This window comes from Barbus barbus (genome assembly GCF_936440315.1).
Source record: "Barbus barbus genome assembly, chromosome: 23".
Classification (NCBI taxonomy): Eukaryota; Metazoa; Chordata; class Actinopteri; order Cypriniformes; family Cyprinidae; genus Barbus; species Barbus barbus.
This window is the reverse complement of record NC_136751.1, coordinates 23,755,861-23,783,674: the sequence shown is the minus strand read 5'-3', so window position 1 is coordinate 23,783,674 and position 27,814 is coordinate 23,755,861. Positions and strand designations below refer to the sequence as shown.

Sequence of the window (27,814 nt, the reverse complement as noted above, 5' to 3'; positions counted from 1 at the left end):
GGTGTTTTAAGTTATTCATATTATTTAACCACGAACAATCCTAAATCATTCTGCTCTATCAATTTTGGTATATAAAAATTAAGCTTTTCAGGAGGAAGTGAGATATTTTTACAGTAAGTTACCTTTTTTTCACATACACTTGTTACATATGTAACCTAACTGGTTCTTCTCGTCTGTGAACTTTTCATGCATTCTTAATGCAAATGAACAGTGGAATGCACAGGACTTACTTACTATAGTATGCGGAAGTTTTTTCTTATTCCCATGTTTAAAGAAATAATTTCGGACGACCAAATTTCCTCTGCTAGCCAGCGCCCAGCTGCTTTCATTTTCATATCACCTCAAACTATATTTAGAAAGCATGCTTATATTCACTTAAAAACTGCTTTAGGACATTCGGTTTGCATTTAGAGTCATAGGTTTAGTTTGACAGAGTCATGTTACAGAATATATATATATAAATATATAAAAACACTAAATGAGAGAAAAAGACGTGATGTAATGATGACGTCCGAATGGCAACATGCCACTTTGATCAACCTGAACACACTCGTCACTGAAATACACGCTTTTGTCCCGTTTTTGGTATAATTCACATGTACAGTAGCGCACTAAAGTTAGACAGAGTCGCGCACACACCGCTCTCTCTTCCCTGGGGATTTTGCATAGATAATTTTGCTTCCGGATTTTTTTATTCTCAGTTGCTATGTTCTCTTCACTTCCTTGTGTTTGGCGAATAGAGGAACTGACCACATTGTGACTAGACAGATCATAGATTTTATTTGATTTTATTGTTTTAAAAAGTACTGCATTAGGCTATTTTTATATTTCAAAATGAGAATTATTTGATTACAGCAGGTGTTCATTAATTTTCTTCTCTAAACTTGGGTGAGTATTTTTATTTATTTGGGTGTTTGCATTACGGGGTGTTACAGTAGCGGTTTATGTATGTAAACTTTTGATTTAAAGGCTTACATTTTTTATTAAATATACACTGTTCAAGTTTAAGGAGTTTTATCAAACTAAATAGAATGTGATATAAATACGAAGCTAAAGGGAAAACTGTTATAATTTGCATAAAGATGCACAATAAGTAAGGTGCAAAATTGTCCTACACAGTTTCAGTGGGCTACAAAAAAGTAAATTCCGCAAGAGCAGGTCTGCCTCCACAGCCTCTTGTTGTTAATGATAACAATTGTACTTACAATTAAGACAAACTTGGATGTGGCAGGTCCATATTCTTACCCTGTTGAGCAACAGACCTTCGTTTATTCTTATCTCGAGTATGTCAATCTACATTGATTTTGGGGTTGTTATTTAAAGTTTTATCTTGGCGCTTGTTTAAATGTCAGGAAAGAGTGGTTTCTCTGTCTCTTTCACACAGAAAGCTCAAAATGGAAGAATTGAGGGTGTGGGTGATGTACAAAGGTTTCTGAATGCAAACCACATTGAGTTTAATACTTTACAGAGGGACTTGCTTTGGGACACTTCCACCGTAGGCTACTCATTTGCAATGCAAATGTAGGCTTCTATGGGGAACCAGACATGAAACATCTATTTTGTTTGCAATGGTTCAACAGTCTCTAAAAGGTGCACTGTTTAGTCACAGATAACTGCTTGTCATATTCCCTCTAGGTGGTGATTATTTCTATCATCAGAGCTGGCAAGTCACATGAAATTACAGTATTAATGTTGTCGTCTCTGTAAATTGTTCTTCTTTAAACCCAAAACTTATGTAAAGACAGAATTGATCATTCTAGCAAATTCTGTTTCACGAACACTACTGAAACAGTTCCCTTGTGAAAAAGAAGTGCACTTAAGTGTACTTTTATAAAGTGTACTTATTGCAGAAGTAATATACTTTAAAAGAACACACATAAGTGAAAATTAAATGTTATTTTTCGACGCTTAAATACATTGTTATTGTAATTAACTTCAAATATATCACATTTTAAAGTGATATTAAATGCAGTAAGTTGAACTTTTGAGTGATTTTTTTTAAACCACTTAAGTGGTGCTTTTTAGTACATCTTTATATGTACTTTCATAATTGTTTTCAGTGTCTTTAAAATATGGTTAAAGTGTATGTACTAAAAAGCAATTAATGTCAACTAAAATATACTTTAATGTCAGTTAACAATAAACTTAAGCATGAATTAAATGTAATATTGTTGACCACCTAAATACATGTTATTTGTAATTGATTGCAAATATATTACAGTTTAAAATTACATTAAATGCAATTAGTTGAACTTTGAGTGATATTTTTGAACCACTTAAGTGGGACTTTAGTATATTTTATATGTACTTTGAAATATGGTAAATATGTACTTCTGAATAAGCAATTAATGTGAACTGAAATATACTTAAATGTCATTTCAATGTCTGGCAATGAAGTTGAAATTTAGTATAGGCTATTTAAAATTGTATTTTACTTAATTGCCTAGTTACAATCAACACAAACACAAAATGAAAACCCACTGCATTTATTGACAAAACAATCTCTAAAACAAATACACAAAAATGTTTTTTGCTTATGCACAAGAAAAACCAAACACTATACACAGCTGCAACACTTTAACTCACTTATTAGAAAGAGTCTGGAGAGCAATGCAAAATCGCTTACATGCATACAAAAGTACCTAATCTTGCCATCATAGAAAACATCATTCTGTATGATGTATATGATGTATTGGGGACCTAAAAATGTCCACAAGGTCAAAATTTACTGGTATTACTATCCTTGTGGAGTCATTTGGTCTCCATAACGTATAGGATTACTAACACACAAACACTTAATAACAAAAAAACAATTCAAGAAAATTATAATTCGTACAAAAAATGAGACCTTATTGTAAAACATTACCAAACTGTGTTAATGGTACCCTCAGTTTCACAGACAAGGCTTAAGACCAGCCCCAGACTAAAGTGTAATTCTGAGCTGTTTGAACTGAAAGAAACTTGCACTGACTGATCTTTAAAAATATCAGTGCCTTGTCTCGAGATGCACACCAGTAATGTTTTTTCTAAGGCATGTTAATGAAAATGACTTAAATGTCCTAATTGAACTATGGCCTAATCTTGGCTTAGTCTAAGCCCTGTCTGTGAAACCAGGCCATAAATTCTCAAATCTAGAAGGAATCTAACAGGACTGAAAGGTTTCTTCTAAAATCTTACTCCAGCATTAGTGAATGCAAGTTTGACCAAATAAATAAAGTTTCAAATGAACTTGCTGGGAAGTGGCGTTTGTCAGTGTCCCAGAAGCTCTCCATCGACAGTAAACTTCAAATGTCATGAAGCTGCACACCATCTCTCCACAGTGTCGGTGAAAGAGGCAGGAAAGTCAGAAAAGAATTCCTTGAGGGAAGAAAGAAGAACAATTGTTATGAAACATATCCAGTCCAAAAGTGGTTCAGTGGAGTGAAAGCAATAGACAGTTGAGGTCCAAAGTTTATATACACCTTGCAGTATCTGCAAAATGTTAATCATTTAAGCAGTAAGAGGGTAGAGGGGTAGAATCATTAAAAAAATAGCAATTTCTGCTCTGATGAAGCAGTTTATTCTGCAAGGTGTATGTAAACTTTTGACCACATCTGCATCACCTAAGAGGTGAATTATCTCAATCATCAGGGCAACATCGTAGTAGAACGCTGAGAGATGTTGCTTCAGATTTCCGGACCACACCATCTTCACTGACACTGGGCTTTAAAAATAAAAAAAAAAAAATATTCCTACTTTACAGGGAATAAAACATAACTTTATCAATTACCCAAATATAGATAAATATCCAAAAATCTATGAAAATGAAGAAAGGTACCTTAAATCTTTCCCCTCATCTTGCCTTGCAAGCTTCTCTCACACATCTTTATGGAGAATGTTCCTGTATTTACCACGACTGACACAGTAAAGCTGCTGTCCTCTTCCTTTGGTTTGATACCTGTAAAATATATGATGATTAGAGGGGGATTGGTAAAAGCACAGGTGGGAATATATTACTTGCAAATGGAAAAGATTCAAAGCATTTAAATCCATAGGGATAGTGACTTAATATAGCACTTTTAGTTTGTCATGTGTGATCAGGGTGAGCTGACTTACTTCTGACATCACGTGTTTCCACACTGTAACAAATCTGTACCGATCCTGCAAAATGAAGAACTCCAGATAAGGAAAAAGAAATATTACATATTACAAACACAACCAGTAATGGAACATCTCGCTCTTCAAATGCAAAAATAAACACAACAACATTATTTCTAGATGTGGCTGATATATTGAATATTACTAGTGGTTATAATATCGATTATATGCTTTAAATATTAAGATCGAATCTTTGAATTTTGTTTAGTAGCGTTACATTGAATTTGAAATCATTTAGTTAAAAATACAATATTGTATTTTCAGCAGTCAAATTTCTTGGTCCATGCACGCGATAACATTCCGATATCAGAATGCATTCATAGATAAATTATAGGACACGATTAATTCACCTCCAGAGTCCATGTAGCAAGAACTGCCGGGTGTGAATGGCAGGAATGACAAGACTAAATTAATAGAAAAGAAAACGTATCAAGATATACTTGATTCATTATCTGCAGTAATGAATTCTCATCTGTAATCATCCAAACGCGCCGGTCCTCTGTTTTTGTTTGATCAGCAAAGCTCTGCCGCTTTGCGATGTTATTTCAGGCTTTTCATTTCTGTTCAAGTTCAAGTTGTCCTAATTCATTGTGTAGTTAGACCAAAGACTATGGTTAGACTAAAAGTAAAACTAAAAGTCAGTCATTTTTTACAGTGCAGTGTAGCCTAGTCTAATTTTATTTGAATGCAAATTAATTTTGTTTAGATCTGTTAAACTTTTGCTTGCAATTAAATGTGTGTTTAAGTGAGAACAACATAATGATATTGAAAGTATTCTGTACACAGATGTAAAGTACAGTACTATTACATACAAATACAGTACTCTCATAAATGACACTAAATGTTATGTCAAAAATTTAACTTCAAAGAATTAATAGCGCAAGAGCTGGTGATGAAAATTTCAACAATACGTTTTATTGGAGTGTACTGTATAAGAAAGTGTATTTAAGTTTAGATGAAAAATACATTTAAAGTGCATTAATGCACATAGTATATATTATAGACTAAATACATCTAAAATACATTAACAAATGTAGTTTTGAGGAACACACTAAAGTTGAAATTAAAATAAATTATTTTGCATGTGCTTTAATATATTGACGCATATATCAAAATAAGTGTACTTATTTAAAACACAATAAAATCATAATTATGTAAAATGTATGTTTAAGTAATATTAATTAGACATTATTATAAAGTGCATTTTTAAAAAGTGCACTTAAGTATGTTAAGACCTATTGTCACTCTCTTTAAGTACACTTAAGTGGCCTTTAATTTAGATTATATTGTTATCTGCAAGTGCACGTTTTAAAAAGTATAATTTTAATAATTGAAATACACTTTTGCTGCAATTAAGCACACTTCTTTTTCACAAGGGTTAGCCTACTGTAGGTTCACCTAAAAATTATTAATTGCTTATCCTCATGTCATTCCAAACTTGTATGACTTTCTTTCATCTGTAGAATACAAAACATTTTTTTTGAAGAATGTTTCAACCATTTTTGTCCATATAATGAAAGACACTGGGGTCCAAACCATTGAATGGACAATAAACCGCACACATTTTTCAAAACATCTCCTTTTGTGTTCCAGAGAAGAAAGAAAGTCATAAAGGTTTTGAAACGACATGACGGTGAGTAAATAATGCCAGAATTTCCATTTCTGGATTTACTAGGTATTTAATGTTTGATTTGATCCATGCGTTATCTTGAATATTTGAATATGAGATAGTCCGAGTTTAGATATTCAAAGTACAGACATTTTTTGCCATCTCATTCAGTCGTAAATAAAGCAGACCTGCTATAAGTAACAACGTAAGTTTCATGAGGCTACATGTTGCTGCCACACAGACTGCAATAAGTAACTTGCTGCGGCCATTTGTATTTGCCAGTGTGTGACCAAAGGCAGTGATGGCGGGCTGCGTTCAGCAGGGAGACCTGACCGAGTACAAGAAGAGTCTCATTAAGCGGGACCTTGAGATGGGGATAGTGATGACCGTGTTTAGACAGAGGATGGAGAGGCTTACCGTGCAGGTCATCATGGAGACGCGACAGGTGGCCTGGTCGCGCACCGCTAACAAGACAGAAGGAGTGTGTGAGTGTCTCCCCTCAAGCTTATTTCTCACAATTACACTTAAATTTGCATTTAAGCTGTTTGTTTTTGTCTGTATGATGACATCTCAGCATTTAAGCTACAGAAGCTTTATGATTAAAGTTAACTTGGCAATTTAGAACAGTACTTTGTTGTTTTAAAGTGACTGCTCACATTGGATGATACAAATATGTGGACATATGAAGTGATATTGTATTATATAACAAAATCAAAAGTGGCATTTGCATTAAACAGATTCATTTGTTTCAACAAGATCATCACAAAAAGGATCAACAATATTTGTTGCCCTACATTTTTCAAGTATAAACTAAATTTATATTTTTAAGGAATGTTTATTTTAAAGGGAAAACGAGAGGTTGATTTAAAGTAGGTTGATTGTTTTCTACAGAAATTTGAATGGATTACATTATTATTCAAAAGTTTGGAATCGCTAAGATTTAAAAAAAAAAAAGTTTTTGAAAAATACTCTTATGCTCACCAAGAGTGCCTTTATTTGATATGACGAAATATTGTGAAATATTATTACAATTTAAAATAACTGTTTTATATCAACAACATTTCTTTTTATCAGTGTCTGAGGTTCAGTAAAGGACCATCAAATTTGAACATTCCAGGATGATCTGTTCAATAACAGAGAGCTTAATTCAGACAGTAGTCAAGGGCTGTCTCAAATTCAAGTGGGCTACTTTGCTGTCTTAATAACAATTCTAACACATATGGTACCACGATCTTGTAGGAGAACACTTTGTGGGTGTGGCTGTTTGGTGGTTGCCAGTAATTACGGGAATCTGTAGTGCCATCACACTCCTCACATCATCTTTGTCACCCTCTAAAATGCCACTCACAGAGTTTTTCTTGTAAACAGTGTATTTCCACACACTTTCTTGGCTACTTTTCTTTTCCTCGCCACCTAATCTTTCTATTCTTTTATGCATGACTAATGCATGACTAGTGTGTACTCTTACTTGCTGATCATGACAACATCTTGCACCTTGTCATGGTGTTTCAGATATTTATATAGTGACATCTATTTATGTATTCAAAACGCTCACAGAAGAATGATCAGGGTTTCTTTTTATCAGATCTGGGCCAGTGTTATTGTAGTATTAATATACTATTATGGTATTTATTAATATTTTAAATGAGCTTTTATTTTTATATTTTCCGTTTTCATTTCAAGTTTAGTTGAACTTAATTTAGTTCTATTTAGCTTTAATTTATTTTTATTTGTTCAATTAAGTTTAGTAATTTTTAATCATTTTAGTTAACAATAACAACACTAATCTGGGTTGATTAATACTGTCAGTTTGTGTCTGTACATGTATTTGTATTTGTTTTTGTTACATGTTGCGACCTCATGTTTGCAGTGGACCTTTTTGAGATCCGGGAAGTACGTGCAGGAAAAAACTGCAAAGACTTTGATCGATTCAAGGACAGCAAGGAAAAATATAACTCCAACTCATGCTTTACTATATTCTATGGCTCTCAGTTTGTTCTCAACACTCTCAGTCTGGGGGGTATGTGTGTCTTCTTATGCATTTTACACTCAGTTTGTTCTCAACACTCTCAGTCTGGGGGGTATGTGTGTCTTCTTATGCATTTTACATGTTCTAACTAAATAAATATAATAATGAGTGTAATTAAATCACTTTATTGTCATTCCACCATATGCTAAATGCACATTATGAGATATGAATATATAAAATGTGTGTGATGGATAATTATACTGCAGCATCTGACTGTTGTGAGGATGATAATAGACTATTCAAGGAGGTACTTCCTCTCCTTCAATATACGTTTTATATTCATTTGATATGAAGCTGAAAGCTGCATTTGCTTTCCTGTGTTGATGTATAGTTTATTCTTTGGCTGGTTAAGAAATGACTGTCAAATGAAGCACATTGTGGGTTCCTGAAATTATCTGAAGAGGAAAAACTAGCTGCATTGTTTTTAGTGCTGAAAGCATTTACTGTTCCACAGCTGATTCAGTGGAGGATGCAGAAAAATGGCTGACAGGACTGGAGTTACTCAGACAGGAAACATTGGTGGCTTACACACCAGACATTATAGAGAGGTACACACACACACACACACACACACACACACACACACACAGAGATAGTGTACCTTGTTTATCCATAAACGATAACACAAATCATGTGTTTGTTTCATTCTCTGTTTTTCCCTCTACTGTAGTTGGCTGAGGAAGCAGATGTACTCGGTTGACCAAACAAAGAAAAACAGGTTTTCCTCTTTCTCTTTCACCTTCTTCTCAAACAGTCTCATTTTAATTTCTGTCTCACTTCATTACTGCTCCTTTTCTGTCTCTCAAAGCATCACCCTGAAGGAGCTCAAGTCTCTTTTACCACAGATGAATTTTAAAGTACCAGGTGGACGTTTTTTGAAGGACAGAATTTCGGTATAAATTATACATTGTATACACATTATCTTGACAGAAGTGTATGCTTTGCATCATATGGAAAACTTTATGGCAGCTGAGTGGGAACATTTCCTCTCCTAAAGTTTTTCAGATGATCGTCTGTTTATCCATAAGTGTTTACATTTTTTCTTTTTTTAAGACATGTATTTAATGGCTTTGCTCTGAAAGTGTCAACTTGATAATTTCAGGTAGTGGGATCAAAGAAAGAAGTTCTGGATTTTGAGCAATTTCACAAATTCTACAATCTTTTGATGTTTGAAAACCAAAAGATAGTAAGTATGCAGTTTAGTTGTGCTGAAAAGTTTGGGATCTGTACGATTTTAAAAAGTAGAAGCAGTGAAAAGTACAGTAAAATACAATTAAAATAGCTGTTTTCTATTTGAATATATTTTAAAATGTAATTTATTCCTGTGTTGGCAAAGCTGAATATTCAGCATCAGTACTCCAGTCTTCAGTGTCACATGATCCTTCAGAAATCATTCTGATGCTAATTTGGAGCTCAATGAACAATTCTTGTTATTAGCCATTTTGTGCTGCTTGCCAGTTGCCATTTTTAATGTAATGCATATTTTTTACAGAAAATTATAGAAAGAACAGGATTGTAAAATGTCAAAGTCTTTACTTTTCTAGTATCATCTATAGAGTATGTTTTGTCATTTTGTTAGATTCTAGATGAGTTTAAAAAGGAGTCGTGTGCTTTCATCATGGGGTAAGAAACTGTCAAAATATTGTTCTTTAAATGTGTCATGAGGTCATTCTAATGTTCTCATTCTTATTGAGTGTTTTGTATGTTTTTGTGTATGTTTCAGTAACAGCGATCAGCCTATGCCACTCTGCGATTTCCAAAGATTCCTTTTATTTCATCAGAGAGTAAGACTTTCGCTTATCCATTCATCTAATCATATATATACTGTCTATACCAGCCAAATATATCAATTTCATTCAAATACTATTTCAAACACTTAGTTTAAAACAAATACTGTGAATTTCTTTTTTTGTAGGAGTCTTGGGCCAACAATGCAAATCAAGTCCGAGAGCTGATGACCATCTTCATCGATGACACCATGAGGATGACCAACGATCCGGCCTTTACTGTTGAAGAGGTATGGGTTATAGAGATGTTTACTTTATGTAAACTTTAGGTGACGTGTTTTTGAAGCTTTCTTTCTGTCTTTCTAGTTCCTCAGTTTTCTCTTCTCCAAAGAGAACTCGATTTGGGATGAGAAGTTCTCAGAGATTTGCCCACTGGACATGAACAATCCTCTGTCTCACTACTGGATCAACTCTTCTCACAACACGTCAGTGCTGCAGTTCTTCATGCTCATGACACACATACAGCAGCTCCTCCTCTTCATGATCAACTTCCTGTGTTACTTCATGTGTTTTGCATTTGTTTTCCACAGATATTTGACTGGAGATCAACTGCGCAGTGAGTCCTCAACAGAAGCTTACGTGCGCTGCCTGAGGCTGGGCTGCCGCTGTGTTGAGTGTCAGTGAACCATACCCTCAATTCTTAATAAATATTCTTTAATATTCTGTTGAACTAATGCAAGTCCTTTTCGGCTTCATTTTATGCATAGATAATGCATTGATAAAATTGTTCTGGGAGTCAGTCTGATGACCTTAATGTTTTTTTTTTCCAATGCAGTGGACTGCTGGAATGGTCCTGAAGAACCTATTATATACCACGGCTGGACCAGAACCTCCAAGATTAAGTTTAAGGATGTGGTGAAGGCCATCAATGATCATGCTTTTGCAACATCTGAGTTAGTCATCAACATCACACACATTTACACATTTATTTGTGAGGTTTTGTCAAATTCATTTCACCTTTCAAGAAAATAGCAGGGTCCCATCCGTCCCAAAATTTACATAAATAAGCAAATATATTTTGCATAAAGAAAATTAAATCTATTTTCAGGAACACTAATATATATATCATATATATATTCTTTTTTTTCGCATTGTGACATTATTTGTATTATTATTTTGCATTATTACCCCTAAATTTGCATTACCGCTGCATGAATAAATAATAATGAACAATGATATATTATTTTAAATGTCAAGTGTTATATAGCAAGGGTAATATTTGTTGTACTACCTTTAATTAATGCTAATTGAATTTTTTACAGATTTAGTAAATAAATTAATGAGAATACCATTGAGAATGTTTGTAATTGCATTACAATAATAAGAATTTGGGGTTAAAACGTGCCTGTTTATAATGAGAATACTGTCACAATGCACAAAAATCTAAATGGTCCTTAATATAGCTTCCATTATTTTTATGCAAAATATATTTTCTTAATTTTTGTTTTGATTTTGAGATTAAATGTGACCTCTACATGTTTTTTTTAAGTTTCTTGAATTTGTCTACTTTTTTGTTACTGAAGTAATTTTTCAAATCAAAATAATTAAAAATGAAATTGTTGCACAGTGTATCTGGAAATGTGCAGTATTCTTGACGTATGTTTATGAACATGTCATTGTTGGCAGGTATCCTCTGGTGCTGTCCATAGAAGAACACTGTGACCTCAAGCAGCAAAAGATGATGGCTCAGGTGTTCAAAGATGTTTTCCAAGACAAGATTCTGACCGAGCCGCTGGAACCAGAAGCAGAACAACTGCCGTCACCAACCCAACTCAAGGGCAAGATCATCATCAAGGTAGAGAAGCTTCATTGGACAATCCTGCAATGTCTTTAATTTTACAATGCAATGCAAATCCATGCAATCTCGCTTTTTCATACAGCACAAGAAACTGAATATTGATGAGACCTTTAGCAAAAAGGACGTACGGAAAGGAGATAAGCAGGGAGAGCTCTTCATCTGGGATCCAATCGACGAGGTGCCGAAGTCTATTGAATGCTATCACAGGCTTGTGTGATTGTTTGATCTTATTCCAGTCGCCTTATTTGATTATGATTTCAATTTCTTTATGACTGTGTCCGTGTACAGAGATGGTACAAGCACTACTGCGTGATCGAGAATAAGACATTGTATTATGCTGAGGAGAATGAACTACAAGAGGAAGACGTTGGAAAGGTGAATTACTGAGGCTCCATTTTAGAATGAGATTTACTTGAACAATCTCATAAATTAAAGGTATTTACTTGTGTAATTCACCTCAGAGTGGTACAGACCTTCATCAGTCAGAGCCCTGGTTTCATGGGCGGATGTCAGAGGGCAGACAGACGGCTGAGAGACTACTTCAGGAATATTGTGCAGATTCGGGTGGAGTTGACGGGACATTTCTGGTGCGGGAGAGCGACACCTTCGTCAATGATTGCACCCTCTCGTTCTGGTAATGTTGGCCTGCTCTACTCTTTAGAGAGAGAGGAGGGATGGTTTTTCCTATCGTGTTTTATTTTATTTATCATCTTTAATTTATTCTTTTCAAATGGAAGAAATGGGGAAAAAGCTTAATATGCAGTTTATATGGGTCAGTCTTGCAATGCAGTATATTTTCACGTCCTGTCACAATCTGGCAGTTGTTAAAGATTGAACTCAAAATCATATTAGTGACATTTCTTATTAATGAAATTATTACTGTTAATTAGGAACATGTAGCACAATTTCACTATAAACTGAACATGGGGTAAATTTGTAATAATTATAGTTTGAGAGGTAAAAAATGTCCCTGTGGCAAATAGTTTTTTCTTAATGACACATTTTTCTTGACCTCACAGGGAGTGACATTATATTTGTTGGGTGGAAACAAAAGCACAAACATTGATATGTTCTAGCCATGAATTAAATGATAAAAAAAAAAATCCATCCTATCTGATTTTAAAGGGGTCATAAGATGTTGCTAAAAAGAACATTATTTTGTGTATTTGGTGTAATGCAATGTGTTTACGTGGTTCGAGGTTCAAAAAACACATTATTTTCCACATTGTTGCTCCTCTATGCTCCACCTTTCTGAAACGTGCCAATTTGTACAAAGCTCATTGTTCTTAGAAGTGAGGTGTGCTCTGATTGACCAGCTATCCAGTGCATTGTTATTAGCCGAATACCTCAAGCGTGAGAAGGAAATGTTATGCCCCTTGCCATGTCCTGGTGCAATGAGACAAAAATAATAAAACCCATTATAAACGAGGGATTTGTTGCATTCAGTGAGGACATAATTACTGATTATAATGACTCATAAGGTATTTTTATGCGTTGTACCGCATAAGCATAACACAATGTCTGCATTTGTGATCGTAGAAATGCCAAACAAGCACTACTCTACACTTCTCAAAACTCGCGTTTGAATAGTCAGTAGCAAATTCTTTAAATATCGAAATATACTTGCAGTCTTTGAGTCAGAAGCACCAGACTGTCCGTGCGACGTTGGAATTGCCCCACTTTATAGTGTTCACATCACAGCCATTCATACTGTTCACATTGTAGGCCACTCTCTCCCAGGATCAGGAAACAGTCCTCCGTAAAATGCGCTGCACACACTCGAATATTTGCCTTGTACTGTTCTGGAACAGTGTTGTAAATACAGCTTAATCACTGATTTCTAGTTGTGTACTACATTTGGAAGGCCAAACAAAGTAGTTTAGCTTTCACAATGAAACACAGCATCTCCATGACTGTAACGGTCAGTGGTTGTAGTCACGGAGGCGCAAGACGGCGGTATAAGCAAAAGGAGAAAGCTTTATTTGAAGGCATCAACGCACTTAGACACTTGTTAACTTAAGATCGGACAAACACAGAGGGAGAACTGAGGACTTATAAAGGGAGAGGAACAAATGAGGAAACAAGATGATTAATCAAACACAGGTGAAGAATATAACTAATTAACAAAACTAGGTCATGAACTAAAACAGGAAAAACCAAATAAGGGCAGAAAGGAAACTAAACAGAAACAGATATGTTACAGTATCTCCCCCTCCCGGAAGGTGCGTCCCGCACCGTAACAGTAACATCGGGGATGGATCAGGAGCCTTAGGAGGCCATGGCAGGACTGGAGATTCGGGAGGCCATGGCGGATCTGGAGTCTTGGGAGGCCATGGCAGGACTGGAGATTCGGGAGGCCATGGCGGATCTGGAGCCTTGGGAGGCCATGGCAGGACTGGAGATTCGGGAGACCATGGCAGATCAGGAGCCTTGGGAGACCATGGCGGATCAGGAGCCTTGGGAGACCATGGCGGATCAGGAGCCTTGGGAGGCCATGGCAGGACTGGAGACCCGGGAGGCCATGGCGGATCAGGAGACACGGGAGGCCATGGCGGATCAGGAGACACGGGAGGCCATGGTGGATCAGGAGACACGAGAGGCCATGGCGGATCGGGGTCCTTGAGCGGCCTTGGCGGATCGGGGTCCTTGGGCGACCATGGCAGATGAGGGTCCTCGGGCGACCATGGTGGATCTGGATCCTCGGGCGGCCATGGCGGGTCAGGGTCCTCGGGCGGCCTTGGCGGGTCGGGGTCCTCCGTGGCCTTGGCCCTTGGCCTGGCCACACAGACTGAGACTATATGGCCCCCCCCCAAAATTTCTTTGGGAAAGCTCCCCTCTGGGGGCCACATTGGAGGAGAGGGTTCTTGAGGGCGCTCTGGAGGAGCGGACTCTTGGGGGCGCTCTGGAGGGGCGGACTCCTGGGGGCGCTCTGGAGGAGCGGGCACTAGAGGGCGCTCTGGAGGAGCGGGCACTTGAGGGCGCTCTGGAGGAGCGGGCACTTGAGGGCGCTCTGGAGGAGCGGGCACTTGAGGGCGCTCTGGAGGAGCGGGCACTGGGGGGCGCACGGGAGGCGCGGAGCTGGATAGAACCAGCGGAGACGAAGGAGCGCTGGACGGGACCAGCGTAGATGCAGGAGGGCGCTCTTGCAGCGCGGACTCCTGAGGGCGCTCTTGCAGCGCAGACACTTGAGGGCGCTCTTGCAGCGCAGACACTTGAGGGCGCTCTTGCAGCGCAGACACTTGAGGGCGCTCTTGCAGCGCAGACACTTGAGGGCGCTCTTGTAGCGCGGATTCAAAGGGGCGCTCTTGTAGCGCGGACATTAGAGGGCGCACGGGAGGCGCGGGGCTGGACGGGACCAGCGGGAACTCAGGTGGGCTGGACGGGACCAGCGGGAACTCAGGTGGGCTGGACGGGACCAGCGGGAACTCAGGTGGGCTGGACGGGACCAGCGGGAACTCAGGTGGGCTGGACGGGACCAGCGGGAACTCAGGTGGGCTGGACGGGACCAGCGGGAACTCAGGTGGGCTGGACGGGACCAGCGGGAACTCAGGTGGGCTGGACGGGACCAGCGGGAACTCAGGACGGCTGGACGGGACCAGCGGGAACTCAGGACGGCTGGACGGGACCAGCGGGAACTCAGGACGGCTGGACGGGACCAGCGGGAACTCAGGTGGGCTGGACGGGACCAGCGGGAATGCAGGAGGGCGCTCTTGCAGCGCGGACACTTGAGGGCGCTCTTGCAGCGCGGACACTTGAGGGCGCACGGGAGGCGCGAAGCTGGATAGACCCAGCGGAGACGAAGGAGGGCTGGATGAGACCAGCGGAGACGCAGGAGGGTGCTCTGGCAGCACGGACACTTGGGGGCGCTCTTGCAGCGCGGATTCAAAGGGGCGCTCTTGTAGCGCGGACATTAGAGGGCGCTCTTGCAGCGCGGACGTCAGAGGGCGCTCTTGCAGCGCGGACGTCAGAGGGCGCTCTTGCAGCGCGGACATTAGAGGGCGCGCTTGCCGCGCGGACATTAGAGGGCGCTCTAGCAGCGCGGACATTAGAGGGCGCACGGGAGGTGCGGGGCTGGACGGGACCATCATCGCCGTAAACGGCGCAACGTTCATCGCCTGTTGCGGCGGTTTCCACATCGCCGCGGGCGGAACATACTTCGCCGGGGATAAGGCTCCGGCTCGGGGTCGGAGACTCTCCAGACACCGGATGATGGCTTCTCTCCAAGTGAGGTCGGAGGTGTCTGGGAGCTCTCGCTGCTGGTGGTGCGTGAGCCCGAGCCGGAGCAGCATCTTGAGGGTCCCATCCTCGAGTGAGCTGGCGAGGGCGAGAGGCGCAAATGCCATCACATAGCTGATGGGGTCCTGGATGGCGTGAGCCAGCTCAAAAAATTGCGCGAGCTCGCCCATCTTCTGTGTCGGTCCGATCTTCTGTAACGGTCAGTGGTTGTAGTCACGGAGGCGCAAGACGGCGGTATAAGCAAAAGGAGAAAGCTTTATTTGAAGGCATCAACGCACTTAGACACTTGTTAACTTAAGATCGGACAAACACAGAGGGAGAACTGAGGACTTATAAAGGGAGAGGAACAAATGAGGAAACAAGATGATTAATCAAACACAGGTGAAGAATATAACTAATTAACAAAACTAGGTCATGAACTAAAACAGGAAAAACCAAATAAGGGCAGAAAGGAAACTAAACAGAAACAGATATGTTACAATGACATGGCGTCGGCAGCAACATCACTACAGCGAGAATAAAAATCACACCCTCTTTCTTTGCGTTAACATTTGGGCGGTGTTATGCAAATCTTCCCACACTGTGACGTAGACATGTGGGGGCGTGTTTAAATAAGCCGTTTTAGGGGGGCGTGGCAGAGTCTTAACTTTTATAAAGAATATCTCTTTGGGTTTGAGACTTTAGTCTTTAGGGATCTTATCTACGCACAAACAGCTTATAACACTCCAAACAGAAAGGAAAACTTGAAATCGCATCATATGACCCCTTTAAAAAAATATGGAAATCAGTATGATAATATAAACATTTCAGAGATTAATAATATTTGGATATGGATATGCAAATTTAAGTCACATATTACAACAATTTCCACTGTATTTATTTTACTTCTTTAATTTGGGCATGTCTCTTTGGTAATAAGGTAATGACATTCTTAATTCTTATAATGACATCATCCTCCAGTAAGTGATTCTCAATTCCTTATTAATAGAAATGGCTAACCTCAGCTCTTTATGTCCATCCTCTTGAGTTTAGTTTTCTTTCAGTTTTGTAAATTATCAAGTCATAAATAATACATTTACATGACTAGTAGAATGATATGATAATAGAAATCATTTCATTATAATTAAAGCATATTTTTTATGTTTCAGAAAGTGCTGCTTAACAAGAATGATCCATATGATTCATGTTAATAAGTTTTCTTCTTTGGTCACAAATGCACATTTTGCTAAATTAAATTCCCTGTGTGGTCCTTACAGGCGCAGCGGGCGAGTTCAACATTGTCGAATCCGTTCCTGCTTAGAAGAAGGCCACACTGTCTATTTCCTCACAGACAACCTGCACTTCCCCAGTGTGTACGCGCTTATCCAGTATTACAGAGAAAACCATCTCCGCTGTCAGGATTTCAACCTGCACCTCACTGAATTTGTGCCTCGACCAGACCAGCACATGCAAGAAGGGTAAGTTGATACTTGGCACACACAAACAAGCTTCATGGTGTTTACCACATCCCATCCAGCAGGGCTATAGAAGGACAGCTTCTTTTAACGTTCACGAGTGTCTGCAGACACACCGTACACATTTCTTGTCTTTAGGTGGTTTTACAGTAACTTGAGTCGGGGTGAGGCGGAGGACTATCTCATGAGGATCCCTCGAGATGGAGCCTTCCTCATCAGACAGAGAGAAGATTCAGAATCTTATGCCATCACCTTCAGGTGCTACTCTTTTGTTTTTCTTCTCATTACACTGACAAAAATCTGGAGTAGAAACAATTTTCACTCAGAAATTGCTATTATATTTCACAATCAATTAAAAGGAAATGGCAAGTACCACATTGACTTACATGTGAAATTTTGAAGTAGAGAAACTATTTTCTTGTAAAACATGCCCCAATCATCTTTGCTTTGTTTACAATATCTTTTTTTACAGTGTAGCAGTGCTGGTAACACTTCATAATAACTTTCATTAATAAATCATTAACCAACATTATGTAATGTTTAATGGATCATTAGTTAATTTACATTCACATATCTAGAAACGTGAAATAATGTGTTTGTTAATGTTTACTAATAAATGTATTAAACATTACCTAATAATTAACATTGCATGTAAATTAAAATGCTTACAAATGTCATTAAACTTTGCACATCTTGAAAATCTACAAAAGCTTTTAATCATTGTATAATATCTGTTAAAATCATTTGTTAATGCACACTTGCTGCTGTTGAGATGGGATACGGGTAGAGTTAGAGGTTTGGTGGTATGGGTTGGTTTAAGGGTTGGGTAAGGGGTCAGCAGTGTACAGGGGTCAGTTTGATTACCCAATAGTATACTAATATAAGTGTTGAGGCAATAAAAAAAATGTTTTGCACCCAAATTGCAATGTGTGTAATGTCTTTACCATTAGCATTTAGCTAAACTTAACTAACTACCCTTTACACAAACGTTGGTAGAAAAGTCCAGTGCCAGTAAAGATACTAAAAAATTAGTAAATGTTTATAAACATTTACAAATGATGAATAGTCTCAACTTTAGATTGGGTACTTCAAAAACATGAACAAATGATTAATAAATGATTCGTAAAGATGTGAAAATAGAGTAAATTTCGGTCATTTGGGACACTTTTTGCCATCAAAATGACTGTTCATGAAGGTACTAATGATTAGTAAATGTTTACAAACATTTACAACTGATGAAGAGTTTCCACTTCAGATTTGGTACTGCAAAAACATTAAGAAATAATTAATAAATGATTGAAGGTGTGTAAATAGTAGAAGTCTACACAACAAACAAAGACCAAATATATGACCTGTACAGACTGTGATTATGATTTAATGAATATATTAACATGAATAGTTTGTGAAGTGCTTAAAATGAATAATTAAGTTATATTTTCCACAACATTTGTAAATGTAAAAATGTTTAATAAGTTCATTAGTTAACATTAACAAGCACATTATCTAATATTTCTAGATATGTGAATATATAATTAAGTAATGATTAATTAAAAATTATATAATGTTTGTTAATTTATTAATGAAAGTTATTATAAAGTGTTGCCAAACAGACAAAAAAAAAACCTATAGAATTAGTCTGATATGGATCCAACTCAAAGGTGAAAGGTCACATTTCATCTAAACATCTATATATAAAGAGCTCAGATGCAAAAGCCTCTAAGTGCCATTTGGCTCCTACAGTGTTTATGTTCAGTTATTTCACTTTAATGGCAATGAAAAGAACCTATTTATTGCCATTAAAGTGAAATTACTGAACCTACACATGAACCGTCTGATTAAACTGCTCATTTTAGAAGAAAATTTCAAACGGCACTTGGAGGCTTTTTTTTATTAATTAAGTATTTTCTAGAAAGAAAATACGTTCAGTAGCTCAATATATCAATTTCATAAGTTCAGAATTGGGAACCCACAGTAGCTTGCTGTTGGTGGTGTGTTTATGTTATTTAATGTAATAATTATTGCAATTCATGGATTTATTCTTTATTTTTGCTGAAACAGAGGTGAAGGGATGGTGAAGCACTGCCGGATACACAAAGATGGATCTATGTACGTGCTGGGCACCTCCAGCGAATTTGAGAGCCTGCTGGAATTAGTGGACTATTTCCGAAAGAAACCGCTGTATCGGAAGATCAAACTGCGCTACCCGGTCACACCAGATCTGGTGGAACGCTTCAGTTCAGTAAGTAATAAAGCAACATAAAAAAATCTATTTTAGTGCAGAGCAGACAAGAGGATACTTTTCTAGAGTTCACTTAAAACTAGTGCTGTCAAACGATTAATCGCGATTAATCGCAACCAAAATAAAAGTTTTAGTTTACATTATATGTGTACTGTGTATATTTATAATGTATATATATAAATACACACACATACAATACATCTTTTGAAAATATTTACATGTATATACATTTATATATTTATATTATATTATATTATATTATACATAAATATATTTAATATATAAACAACATATTTTTCTTAAATATATACATGCATGTGTTTGTATTTATATATACATAATAAATATACACAGTGTACACATATATTATGTAAAAAAACTTTTTTTTGGATGCGATTAATCGTGATTAATCATTTGACAGCACTACTTAAAATGTTGTCAGCTGAGGGCTGTACTGAACACTGTGCAATGATTGTACAACAGTTTGTCTTTGCGTGCAGCATCTGTATACACTCTTCAAAGTGAACAAGGGCAAGTGCACCTCTTCCTTTGCTTAGGCCACAGTTTGCATGTTACACTTGCATGCTTTCATCTCTAGTAGCTCTGTTGGTCTCTTCTCCTTTTTCAAATCAAAGTTCAGACCAAAGATTCTGATTTAGCAGAAGTATAATATGCACAAGTGTGATTGTATGGTATAAATGTTTAGTAAGACGTATTATACTAAAAAAAAGTATTTTTAATTATAACTTTTCACTTTCTGAGGCTAATTTTTATTTTTTTTGCCCTCTTCCTGTGGCTAGTATTACGTTTATGCATCCTCCCACCACATAGCACATTTTCCCTTCTGTCACAGCCTGAAAGAGCAACTAACCTAAATGAGGACCTTAACTGGACCAAAAATGATTGCGATTAATCACAGAAAACTGTCTGATGAATATAGTTATGATATTTTATATATATACACATATAATATATATGGCGGTATATATATATATATATATATATGTATATATATGTGTATATATATATATATATATATATATATAAACTTTTTCGGGTACTTCTATTCAGTTTCCACTTGATTTGTAATAATGATCTTGAAGCAAAATCAGTTGGCAAAACCACTGACCTAGAATACTTAATCAGACAAATTATTTAAAATGTATAGGTTTTGTTTGGTTAAAGTTTAATGTGCAGGGAGAAAAGTCTAATAAATGTTTTATGTCTTTCTTTACAGATAACCATATCTGCTTCAATTTATGATTCTAAACAGTACGTGGAGGCCAACGAGATAGAGCCGGCTCTGGTAAGCACTTTGAAGAGCAAACACAGCTCCTGCAATATAGCATGCGCAAGAGGTCATCTCCTGTTGGCTGGGGAGGAAGTGGTGGCTCTGGCTATCTCCTTCTCTCACATAGGAAACTGATCGACTCGAAAGAGGAAATTCAGCCTGGCTAAAAGTGCAATGTCATGTTTAGTTTGTATGCCATATGTGTTTCATGTTTCTAGCTCGAACGTAATTCACAAATTCCCTTTAAGGAAAATGTATTGTAGTGAACTGCAGAAGGCTTGTGTGGGTTGCCTCAGTACTGTTGCAGATTTGTAGCAAGATTAAACTCATTTTGCTGTGTTGCAGCCTCATAGCACAGTGAAGGCCCTCTATGACTACAGGGCCATGCGGCCGGATGAACTCACCTTTTGTAAGGGCGCTTTGATCCGTAATGTGACCAAGGAGGCAAATGGATGGTGAGATTATTTGCAAATTTTGTAGATAATAAGTAATAAATGCACTGTTTAGCCTTGTAAAAAAAAAAAAGCTGTGGTGGTGCCATGTTACAGTGAGAGTATCAGATGATTATACTATGCCAATTTGGTAAATACCATGGTACTGGAAGATTACCAAATAATTTTACCTCAGTATTTACATACAGTAGCACTCCAAGGTACACTACTGTTCAGGAGGTGGGGGTCAGTAAGATTTTTGTTCATTTATTTGATTAAAAAATACAGTAAAAACAGGAATATTGTGAGATATTATTACAATTTAAAATAACTACTTTCTATTTGAATATATTTTAAAATGTAATTTATTCCTGTGATGGCAAAGCTGAATTTTCAGCAGCAGCCATTACTCCTATCTTCAGTGTCACATGATCCTCCAGAAATCATTCTAATATGACCATTTGCTGCTATTATCAATGTTGAGAACAGTTGTACTGCTTAATACATTTCTCAAGTTTCTTTGGTGAATATAAAGTTAAAAAGAACAGTATTTATTTAAAATAGACTTTAAAATGACTTTACTGTCACTTTTGATAAATTGAATGTATTGTTGCTGAATAAAAGTAGTAACAAAAAATCTTACTGACCTTAAATTTTTAAATGGAAGTGTATGTCAAAATATACTATATTTTTACCATGGCTCATGTCCATAAAACATAGCTGTCATCATGGTATTATCATGGTAGATTGTCCATGTTACTTTTCTGTTGATGTAGCTTTGTGGTACATGGTTGCATTAACACATGTTTATCAGGAAAGATTGTCTTATTCATGGTTTTTCACTCTCTTATGACACTATCAGGTAGTTCAAAAAAATCACAGGGTGATTTTAATTGCTTAAATTTGATAAATTAACCAACATTTAATATTCCCAATCCCAACAGGTGGAAAGGAGACTATGGTGGAAAAGTGCAGCTCCATTTCCCTTCAAATTATGTAGAAGAAATTGCCAATGCATCTGAGGCAGGTTACCAGGTAAAGAATATTACAAATTTGCATATTTGACATTACAGATATGTAATTTAGTGCTAGTAAGTACATTATTTTGCATGCCTATTTGCTTAAATACATAGAGAACATCTATATTCAAAACATAGAATGTATTTAAGATTAGATGTTCTCTTTCAGGGCGATGAGGAAAATCCATTAGGTGACTTATGTAAAGGAATAGTGGACATCTCGACGTGTACTGTCGGTAAGATTATTTATCTTCTCAGTCACCTGAGCACCTGTACATACATGTTTTTGTAATGATATTTTGCACTCTTTTCGTCATTTCCAGTTCGTTCAGCCAAACACGGCAAGCCTGTGGTGGTAACGCTGCAGGATAAGGAGAATAAAGACACGCCGTTTGATTTGGCCACTGAGACCACCGAGGAGCTGTACGAGTGGTATCAGGTGGCCTGGGACATCACACAGAGAGAAGAAAACCGCGAGTTTGAGGTCTGTCTCACACACTTAGACTCACACGCTCTGTTTACTTGTCCTAAATAGGGCAAACTGGGGCTAGTTGTCACATACGGAAGTTCTCACAAGATTTTGAGTCACTCATCCTGTAAATATAGTTGAAGTTGTTTAGTTGAAGCCAGACAGATTGAGGGGGTGTTTAAATGCTAGGCGGAGCCCTAGAACCACATTTAACCATTGCCATTTTAAGTATAAAATCAAGTATTTCAAGTATAATGTTGGGCTGGTGTTTATAAAGGTATACAATACATTTCTATTGCAGAAACAAAAGCAAAAGGAGGTTGAGTCCAAATACGAGGTGGCCAGCGAGATGTCTGAAATAGTCGTTTACTGCCAGCCTCGCAGCAAAGACAAGGACCGCTTTGGTATGGCTAATTAAATATGAATTTATCCGTATTTACATAGTACACTACCATTCAAAAAATAAATGAATACATTTGTTCACCAAGGATGCATTAAACTGATCAAAAGGGACTGTAAAAACATTAAAAATGTTAGAATTTAAAAAAAATAAATAAATACTGTTCTTTTGAACTGTTCTTTTCATCAAAGATTTCTGAAAAAACACAGCTTGCACGAAAATATTAAGCAGCACAACTGTTTTCAGCATTGTTGAAAAACAATAAACAAATTTCTTGACCAAATCAGCACATCATTAATGATTTCTGAAGGATCACGCGACACTGAAGACTGGATTAATGATGCTGAAAACTCAGCTTTGCCATCATAGGAATAAATTAAATTTTAAAATATATTACAATTATTATTAAATTATATTTATATTTAAAATGTATCAAAAACAAAATATATATTAAAAAAATATTACAAACAATTATTTTAAATTTTAATAATGTTTTACAATATTACTGTATTTTTGGTCAAATATTTGTAGCCTTGGTGAGCATAAGAGACTTCTTTCAAAAATGTAAAAAAATATATAATGACATTAACTAAAAATCTGATTATCCTTCTCTATCAGATAATTATACCTACAAAGAGGTTCGGTCCTTCGTAGAAAACAAGATACCCTCCAGAAACAAGTCGACTCAATTTATGTTGTATAACCGCAAGGCGCTGAGCCGCGTCTACCCTAAGGGCCAGCGGGTGGATTCCTCCAACTATGATCCGTATCCTCTGTGGATGTGTGGCTGCCACATGGTGGCACTCAACTTCCAAACCGCTGGTGAGTATGAAGTTAAACATCTCTTTAGTTCACGGACAAAGCTATCCATTAACATTCCCACTTATCTCACTGGTATTTGTTTAGCTAACATATGACTGCACAGGAAGTATACGACCTGTGACCAGCCATTTTCGCTCTTGGGTACAATAAACTTCACATACACTTTTATTTAGTCAAAATAAATGGCTACAGAGTCAACAGTCTACTCTGAGAGTTAGTAGGCATGTAGTTGCAAATTAATGAGAATTAGTTGACATGTAGTTTTGACATGTAGTTGCAAAGTTACTTATAGTTAGCAGAATGTATAAAGTGGACTATCGAAATAAAGTGTAACCGAAAACATTACAGAGAAACATGATCCATCAATAAATAGCATAGCATTTATTCATTATGTCTGAAAACAGTGTTTGCGTTTCTCCTCAGATAAGTACATGCAGCTGAACAGCGCTCTCTTCAATCTGAATGGAGGCACAGGATATGTACTGCAGCCTGAGCTGATGCGCAGCGATTCGTATGACCCTCATCAGCAGAAGAATATCAGATTTACTTTCACCATTAGGGTAAAAAATTAGCTTCATTCTAACAGAATAACACTGAGTTTGAGAGCTGAACAAGAACTGATTAAAAAAAAAAAAAATAGTTGAAATGGTGATGTTTTTTCTGATACTCAGGTGATAGGAGCACGACATCTTCCCAAACCAGGACGAAGCATTGCCAGTCCCTTTGTGGAGATCGAACTGTGTGGCCAAACAGAGGACAACAAATTCAAGACTATCGTTTGCCGTAAGACACAGTATTATTTTAATATAACTGAGATACTATTTTAGTATCTGAATTATATTCCATTTTCATTTTAGTTCAAATGTTTTGTTGTATGTTTTTATCATTTATATCAGTTTTTGTTTTGAATATGCCTGTGGTTTTTATGAGCTTTTAGTTTAGTTTTAGTCATTTTATTAAGGTAAACACACTGAAAATGGGAAATGTTGCTTTGGCAACTAGCTGAAATAAGTTTTTGATATATTTTATTTTTGTTAACATTTATTGTGTTTCAAGTAATTATTTATTTTTATAATAACCCTGGTAAGATTTGGGAAAGTAGGGGAAAAAAGGCTTCTAGACTGATTTAATTTTCAAATGTTATAATCTTAATTAAAATGATTTTGATTTTTCAATCAAAATGTAAGCTCATAAACATAAAAAGCTAGATAATAAAAAGCTAGAAATGCAAACTAACTTTTTTTTAACAGACATATACTTATATATATACACACACAGTTAGGTCCATATATATTTGGACACTGACACGATTTTCATAATTTCAGCTCTGTATGCACATCAGAACAGAATTAAAAATACAGAATTGAAACGATCAGAACTGAAACAAATTAAATTGAAGAGCAGACTTTAATCTTTAATTAAAGTAGGGGTTGAACAAAAATATAACATAAAATGCTTAGGAATTACAACCATTTATATACACAGTCCCCCATTTTCAGGGGCTCAAATGTAATTGGACAAATAAATATGATCATAAATAAAATGTTCATTTTTAATATTTTGTTGAGAATACTTTGCAGGCAATGACTGCCTTAAGTCTGGAACTCATGGACTCATTCCTCCTTTGTGATGCTTTGCCAGGCCTTTACTGCAGCTGACTTCAGTTATTGTTTGTTTCTGCCTTTAGTTTTGTCTTCAGCAAGTGAAATGCATGCTCGATCAGGTTGAGATCAGGAGATTGACTTGGCCATTGCAGAATATTCCACTTTTTTACCTTCAAAAACTCCTGGGTTGCTTTTGCTGTATGTTTTGGGTCATCGTCCAGTTGTACTATGAAGCGCTGTCCAATCAACGCTGCTGAATTTGGCTGAATCTGGGCAGAGAGTATACCCCTGTACACTTAAGAATTGATCCAGCTGCTTCTGTCCTCTGTCATCATCATCATCATCTCTAAACACCAGTTACCCAGTGCCACTGGAAGCCATGCATGCTCATGCTATCACACTGATCCGCTGTGTTTCACAGATGATGTTTTATGCTTTGGATCATAAGCTGTTCCAAGGCTTCTCCATACTTTTTTCTTCCCATCATTCTGGTACAGGTTGATCTTAATTTCAGCAAACAAGTCTAATCTGGCCTTGTTTGCTCCTTGTGGTAAACCCTCTGTATTTGCTCTTGTGAAGTCTTCTCTTGATTATACACACTAACCTCCTGGAGAGGGTTCTTCACTTGGCTGGATGCTGTGAAAAGGTTTTTCTTTACCATGGAGAGGATTCTCCAATCATCCACCACTCTTGTCCTCCGTGGAGGTCCAGGACTTTTTATGTTGCTGAGCTCACCAGTGCGTTCTTTTTCCTCAGAATGTACCAAATTGTTGATTTGACCACTCCTAATGTTCCTGCTATCTCTAGTGGATTTGTTTTGTTTTGAAGCCGAACAATCGTCTGTTTCACCTGCATGGAGAGATCCTTTTACTGCATGATGTAGGTTCACAGCAACAGCTTCCAAATGCAAATGGCACACTTAGAATCAACTCCAGACCATTTACCTGCTTAACTGAGGTAGAAATAACGAAGGAGTAGCCCACATCTGTCCATGAAATGGCTTTTGAGTCAATTGTCTAATTACTTATGGTCCCCAGAAAAAAAAGGGGGGTACAGAGAATATGAGATATGAGATGAGAATACCCTCAAATAAAATCGTAGAGTGTGCTCTTTAAGCCCATATTCATTATATAACTGTAACCTGTATCTGGAATATGTTTTGGTCAGCAGATAAAATAATAAAAATGGTGCATGTGTCCAAATACATATGGACCTATATATAATGTGTATATACCTGTGTCCACAGATGATAATGGACTGAACCCTATATGGCTCGGGCCGAACTATCAGCCTTCGGAGACATTTACTTTCAGCGTGTATGAACCAGACCTCACCTTTCTGCGCTTTGTGGTCTTTGAGGAGGACATGTTCTCTGACCCCAATTTCCTGGCCCAGGCTACGTTCCCTGTGAAAGGTGTTCGCTCAGGTAAGTCTATCAATTTCATTGCCAATTATGTTTGTGAAACATTGTGCAAATCAATGCAGATTTAAGTACATATGCTGAGTTTCTGCTTTCACAGGGTACAGATCAGTCCCTTTAAAGAATGGCTTTAATGAAAACCTGGAGCTGGCATCTCTTCTGGTGTTTGTTGATATTCAGCAGGTGGAGGTAAGAAACATATTTTGAATCAGGCATTTTGTTGTCGATGACGTAATTATTTATTTTAAGAAGAGAGTATCTCATTTTATTTTATTGAGAATACTATGTTAGTTTAATGGAAACCCCCTATCATATCTGACTTGTTTCTTCAGAAAGCGCAGGAGGAACTTTACTCCTCCTCAAAACAGTTGCAAAAGAAAAAGTCAGAGTCAAGCAACGAGTTCTGCCTCTACGACACTCACTCCAGCCTGCAGCGCAGCGCGGGGCCTGAATCCATGTACTCAGAAAAAAAGATGAATAAAAGATGAATAAATCAACAACAGCAAGTTCTACTCATGAGGAAAGCCTGGTTCTAATGTTTGAAGGGTCTCTTCCTCTTGGTTCCACTGCTCTATTACTACTGGTTTCCTAACAGGCCCCAAAGACAGGAAGTTGCAGCCATTTCACTTTTGTGCTCACACAGGAATAAAGCACAAAGAGAATTTGAGCAATACTCATGGGTAAATTCTCTATGGCTACAACTCAGAAGTTGTAAAACTCTTTAAAGTAGAGCATGAAGGTTTTTTTTCTTACTGTGAATCTCTTCTTCTACCGTCTTCATCTGTAACATTTCATTTGCAGCTGTATTAAACTTTTCCTTATTGTCTTAAAATTCAAATAGCAAACAAGACATGTTATTTATTTTGTTTCTATCTTGTTTTTAATATGCTGAGGAAGTTTTATCAGGTTTGGTTGGATATGCAAGCGACAATGCACAGTCTGACAGTCATTATCTAATAATGAATTAGTGTTTTTTTGTTTTGTTTTTTGGTATAATTGACATCTGTTTGTACATTATCTCAATTATTACACAGCTACTCAACAAATAAATATGTGGACACAAAATGTT

At 37.2% G+C, this 27,814-nt stretch overlaps 1 protein-coding gene across 3 annotated transcripts; it reads left to right on the top strand.

Annotated features, from left to right (window-relative positions):
- Nucleotides 1–503: 503 nt before the first annotated feature.
- On the top strand, nucleotides 504–27,814 carry LOC306842736 (1-phosphatidylinositol 4,5-bisphosphate phosphodiesterase gamma-2-like). 3 transcript variants are annotated; one of them, XM_079373771.1, is made up of 33 exons: nucleotides 735–888; nucleotides 5,731–5,770; nucleotides 6,029–6,231; nucleotides 7,617–7,766; nucleotides 8,230–8,323; nucleotides 8,446–8,493; nucleotides 8,584–8,668; nucleotides 8,878–8,961; nucleotides 9,355–9,398; nucleotides 9,499–9,559; nucleotides 9,691–9,792; nucleotides 9,869–9,987; nucleotides 10,093–10,178; nucleotides 10,338–10,455; nucleotides 11,189–11,357; nucleotides 11,443–11,538; nucleotides 11,649–11,735; nucleotides 11,822–11,994; nucleotides 16,853–17,053; nucleotides 17,189–17,308; nucleotides 19,109–19,289; nucleotides 20,527–20,595; nucleotides 20,926–21,035; nucleotides 21,956–22,046; nucleotides 22,200–22,266; nucleotides 22,354–22,514; nucleotides 22,801–22,903; nucleotides 23,518–23,721; nucleotides 24,145–24,281; nucleotides 24,393–24,504; nucleotides 26,572–26,751; nucleotides 26,846–26,934; nucleotides 27,078–27,814. In XM_079373771.1, exons 3-33 carry the CDS (start codon nucleotides 6,048–6,050, stop codon nucleotides 27,231–27,233), a joined length of 3,681 nt encoding a protein of 1,226 aa, XP_079229897.1. In that variant the 5' UTR covers nucleotides 735–888; nucleotides 5,731–5,770; nucleotides 6,029–6,047; the 3' UTR covers nucleotides 27,234–27,814. The 3 variants fall into 3 exon arrangements, with proteins under 3 accessions (XP_079229896.1, XP_079229897.1, XP_079229898.1); XM_079373770.1 differs by lacking the exon at nucleotides 5,731–5,770 and having other exon boundaries at nucleotides 504–888; XM_079373772.1 differs by lacking the exons at nucleotides 735–888; nucleotides 5,731–5,770; nucleotides 6,029–6,231; nucleotides 7,617–7,766 and adding an exon at nucleotides 7,809–7,827.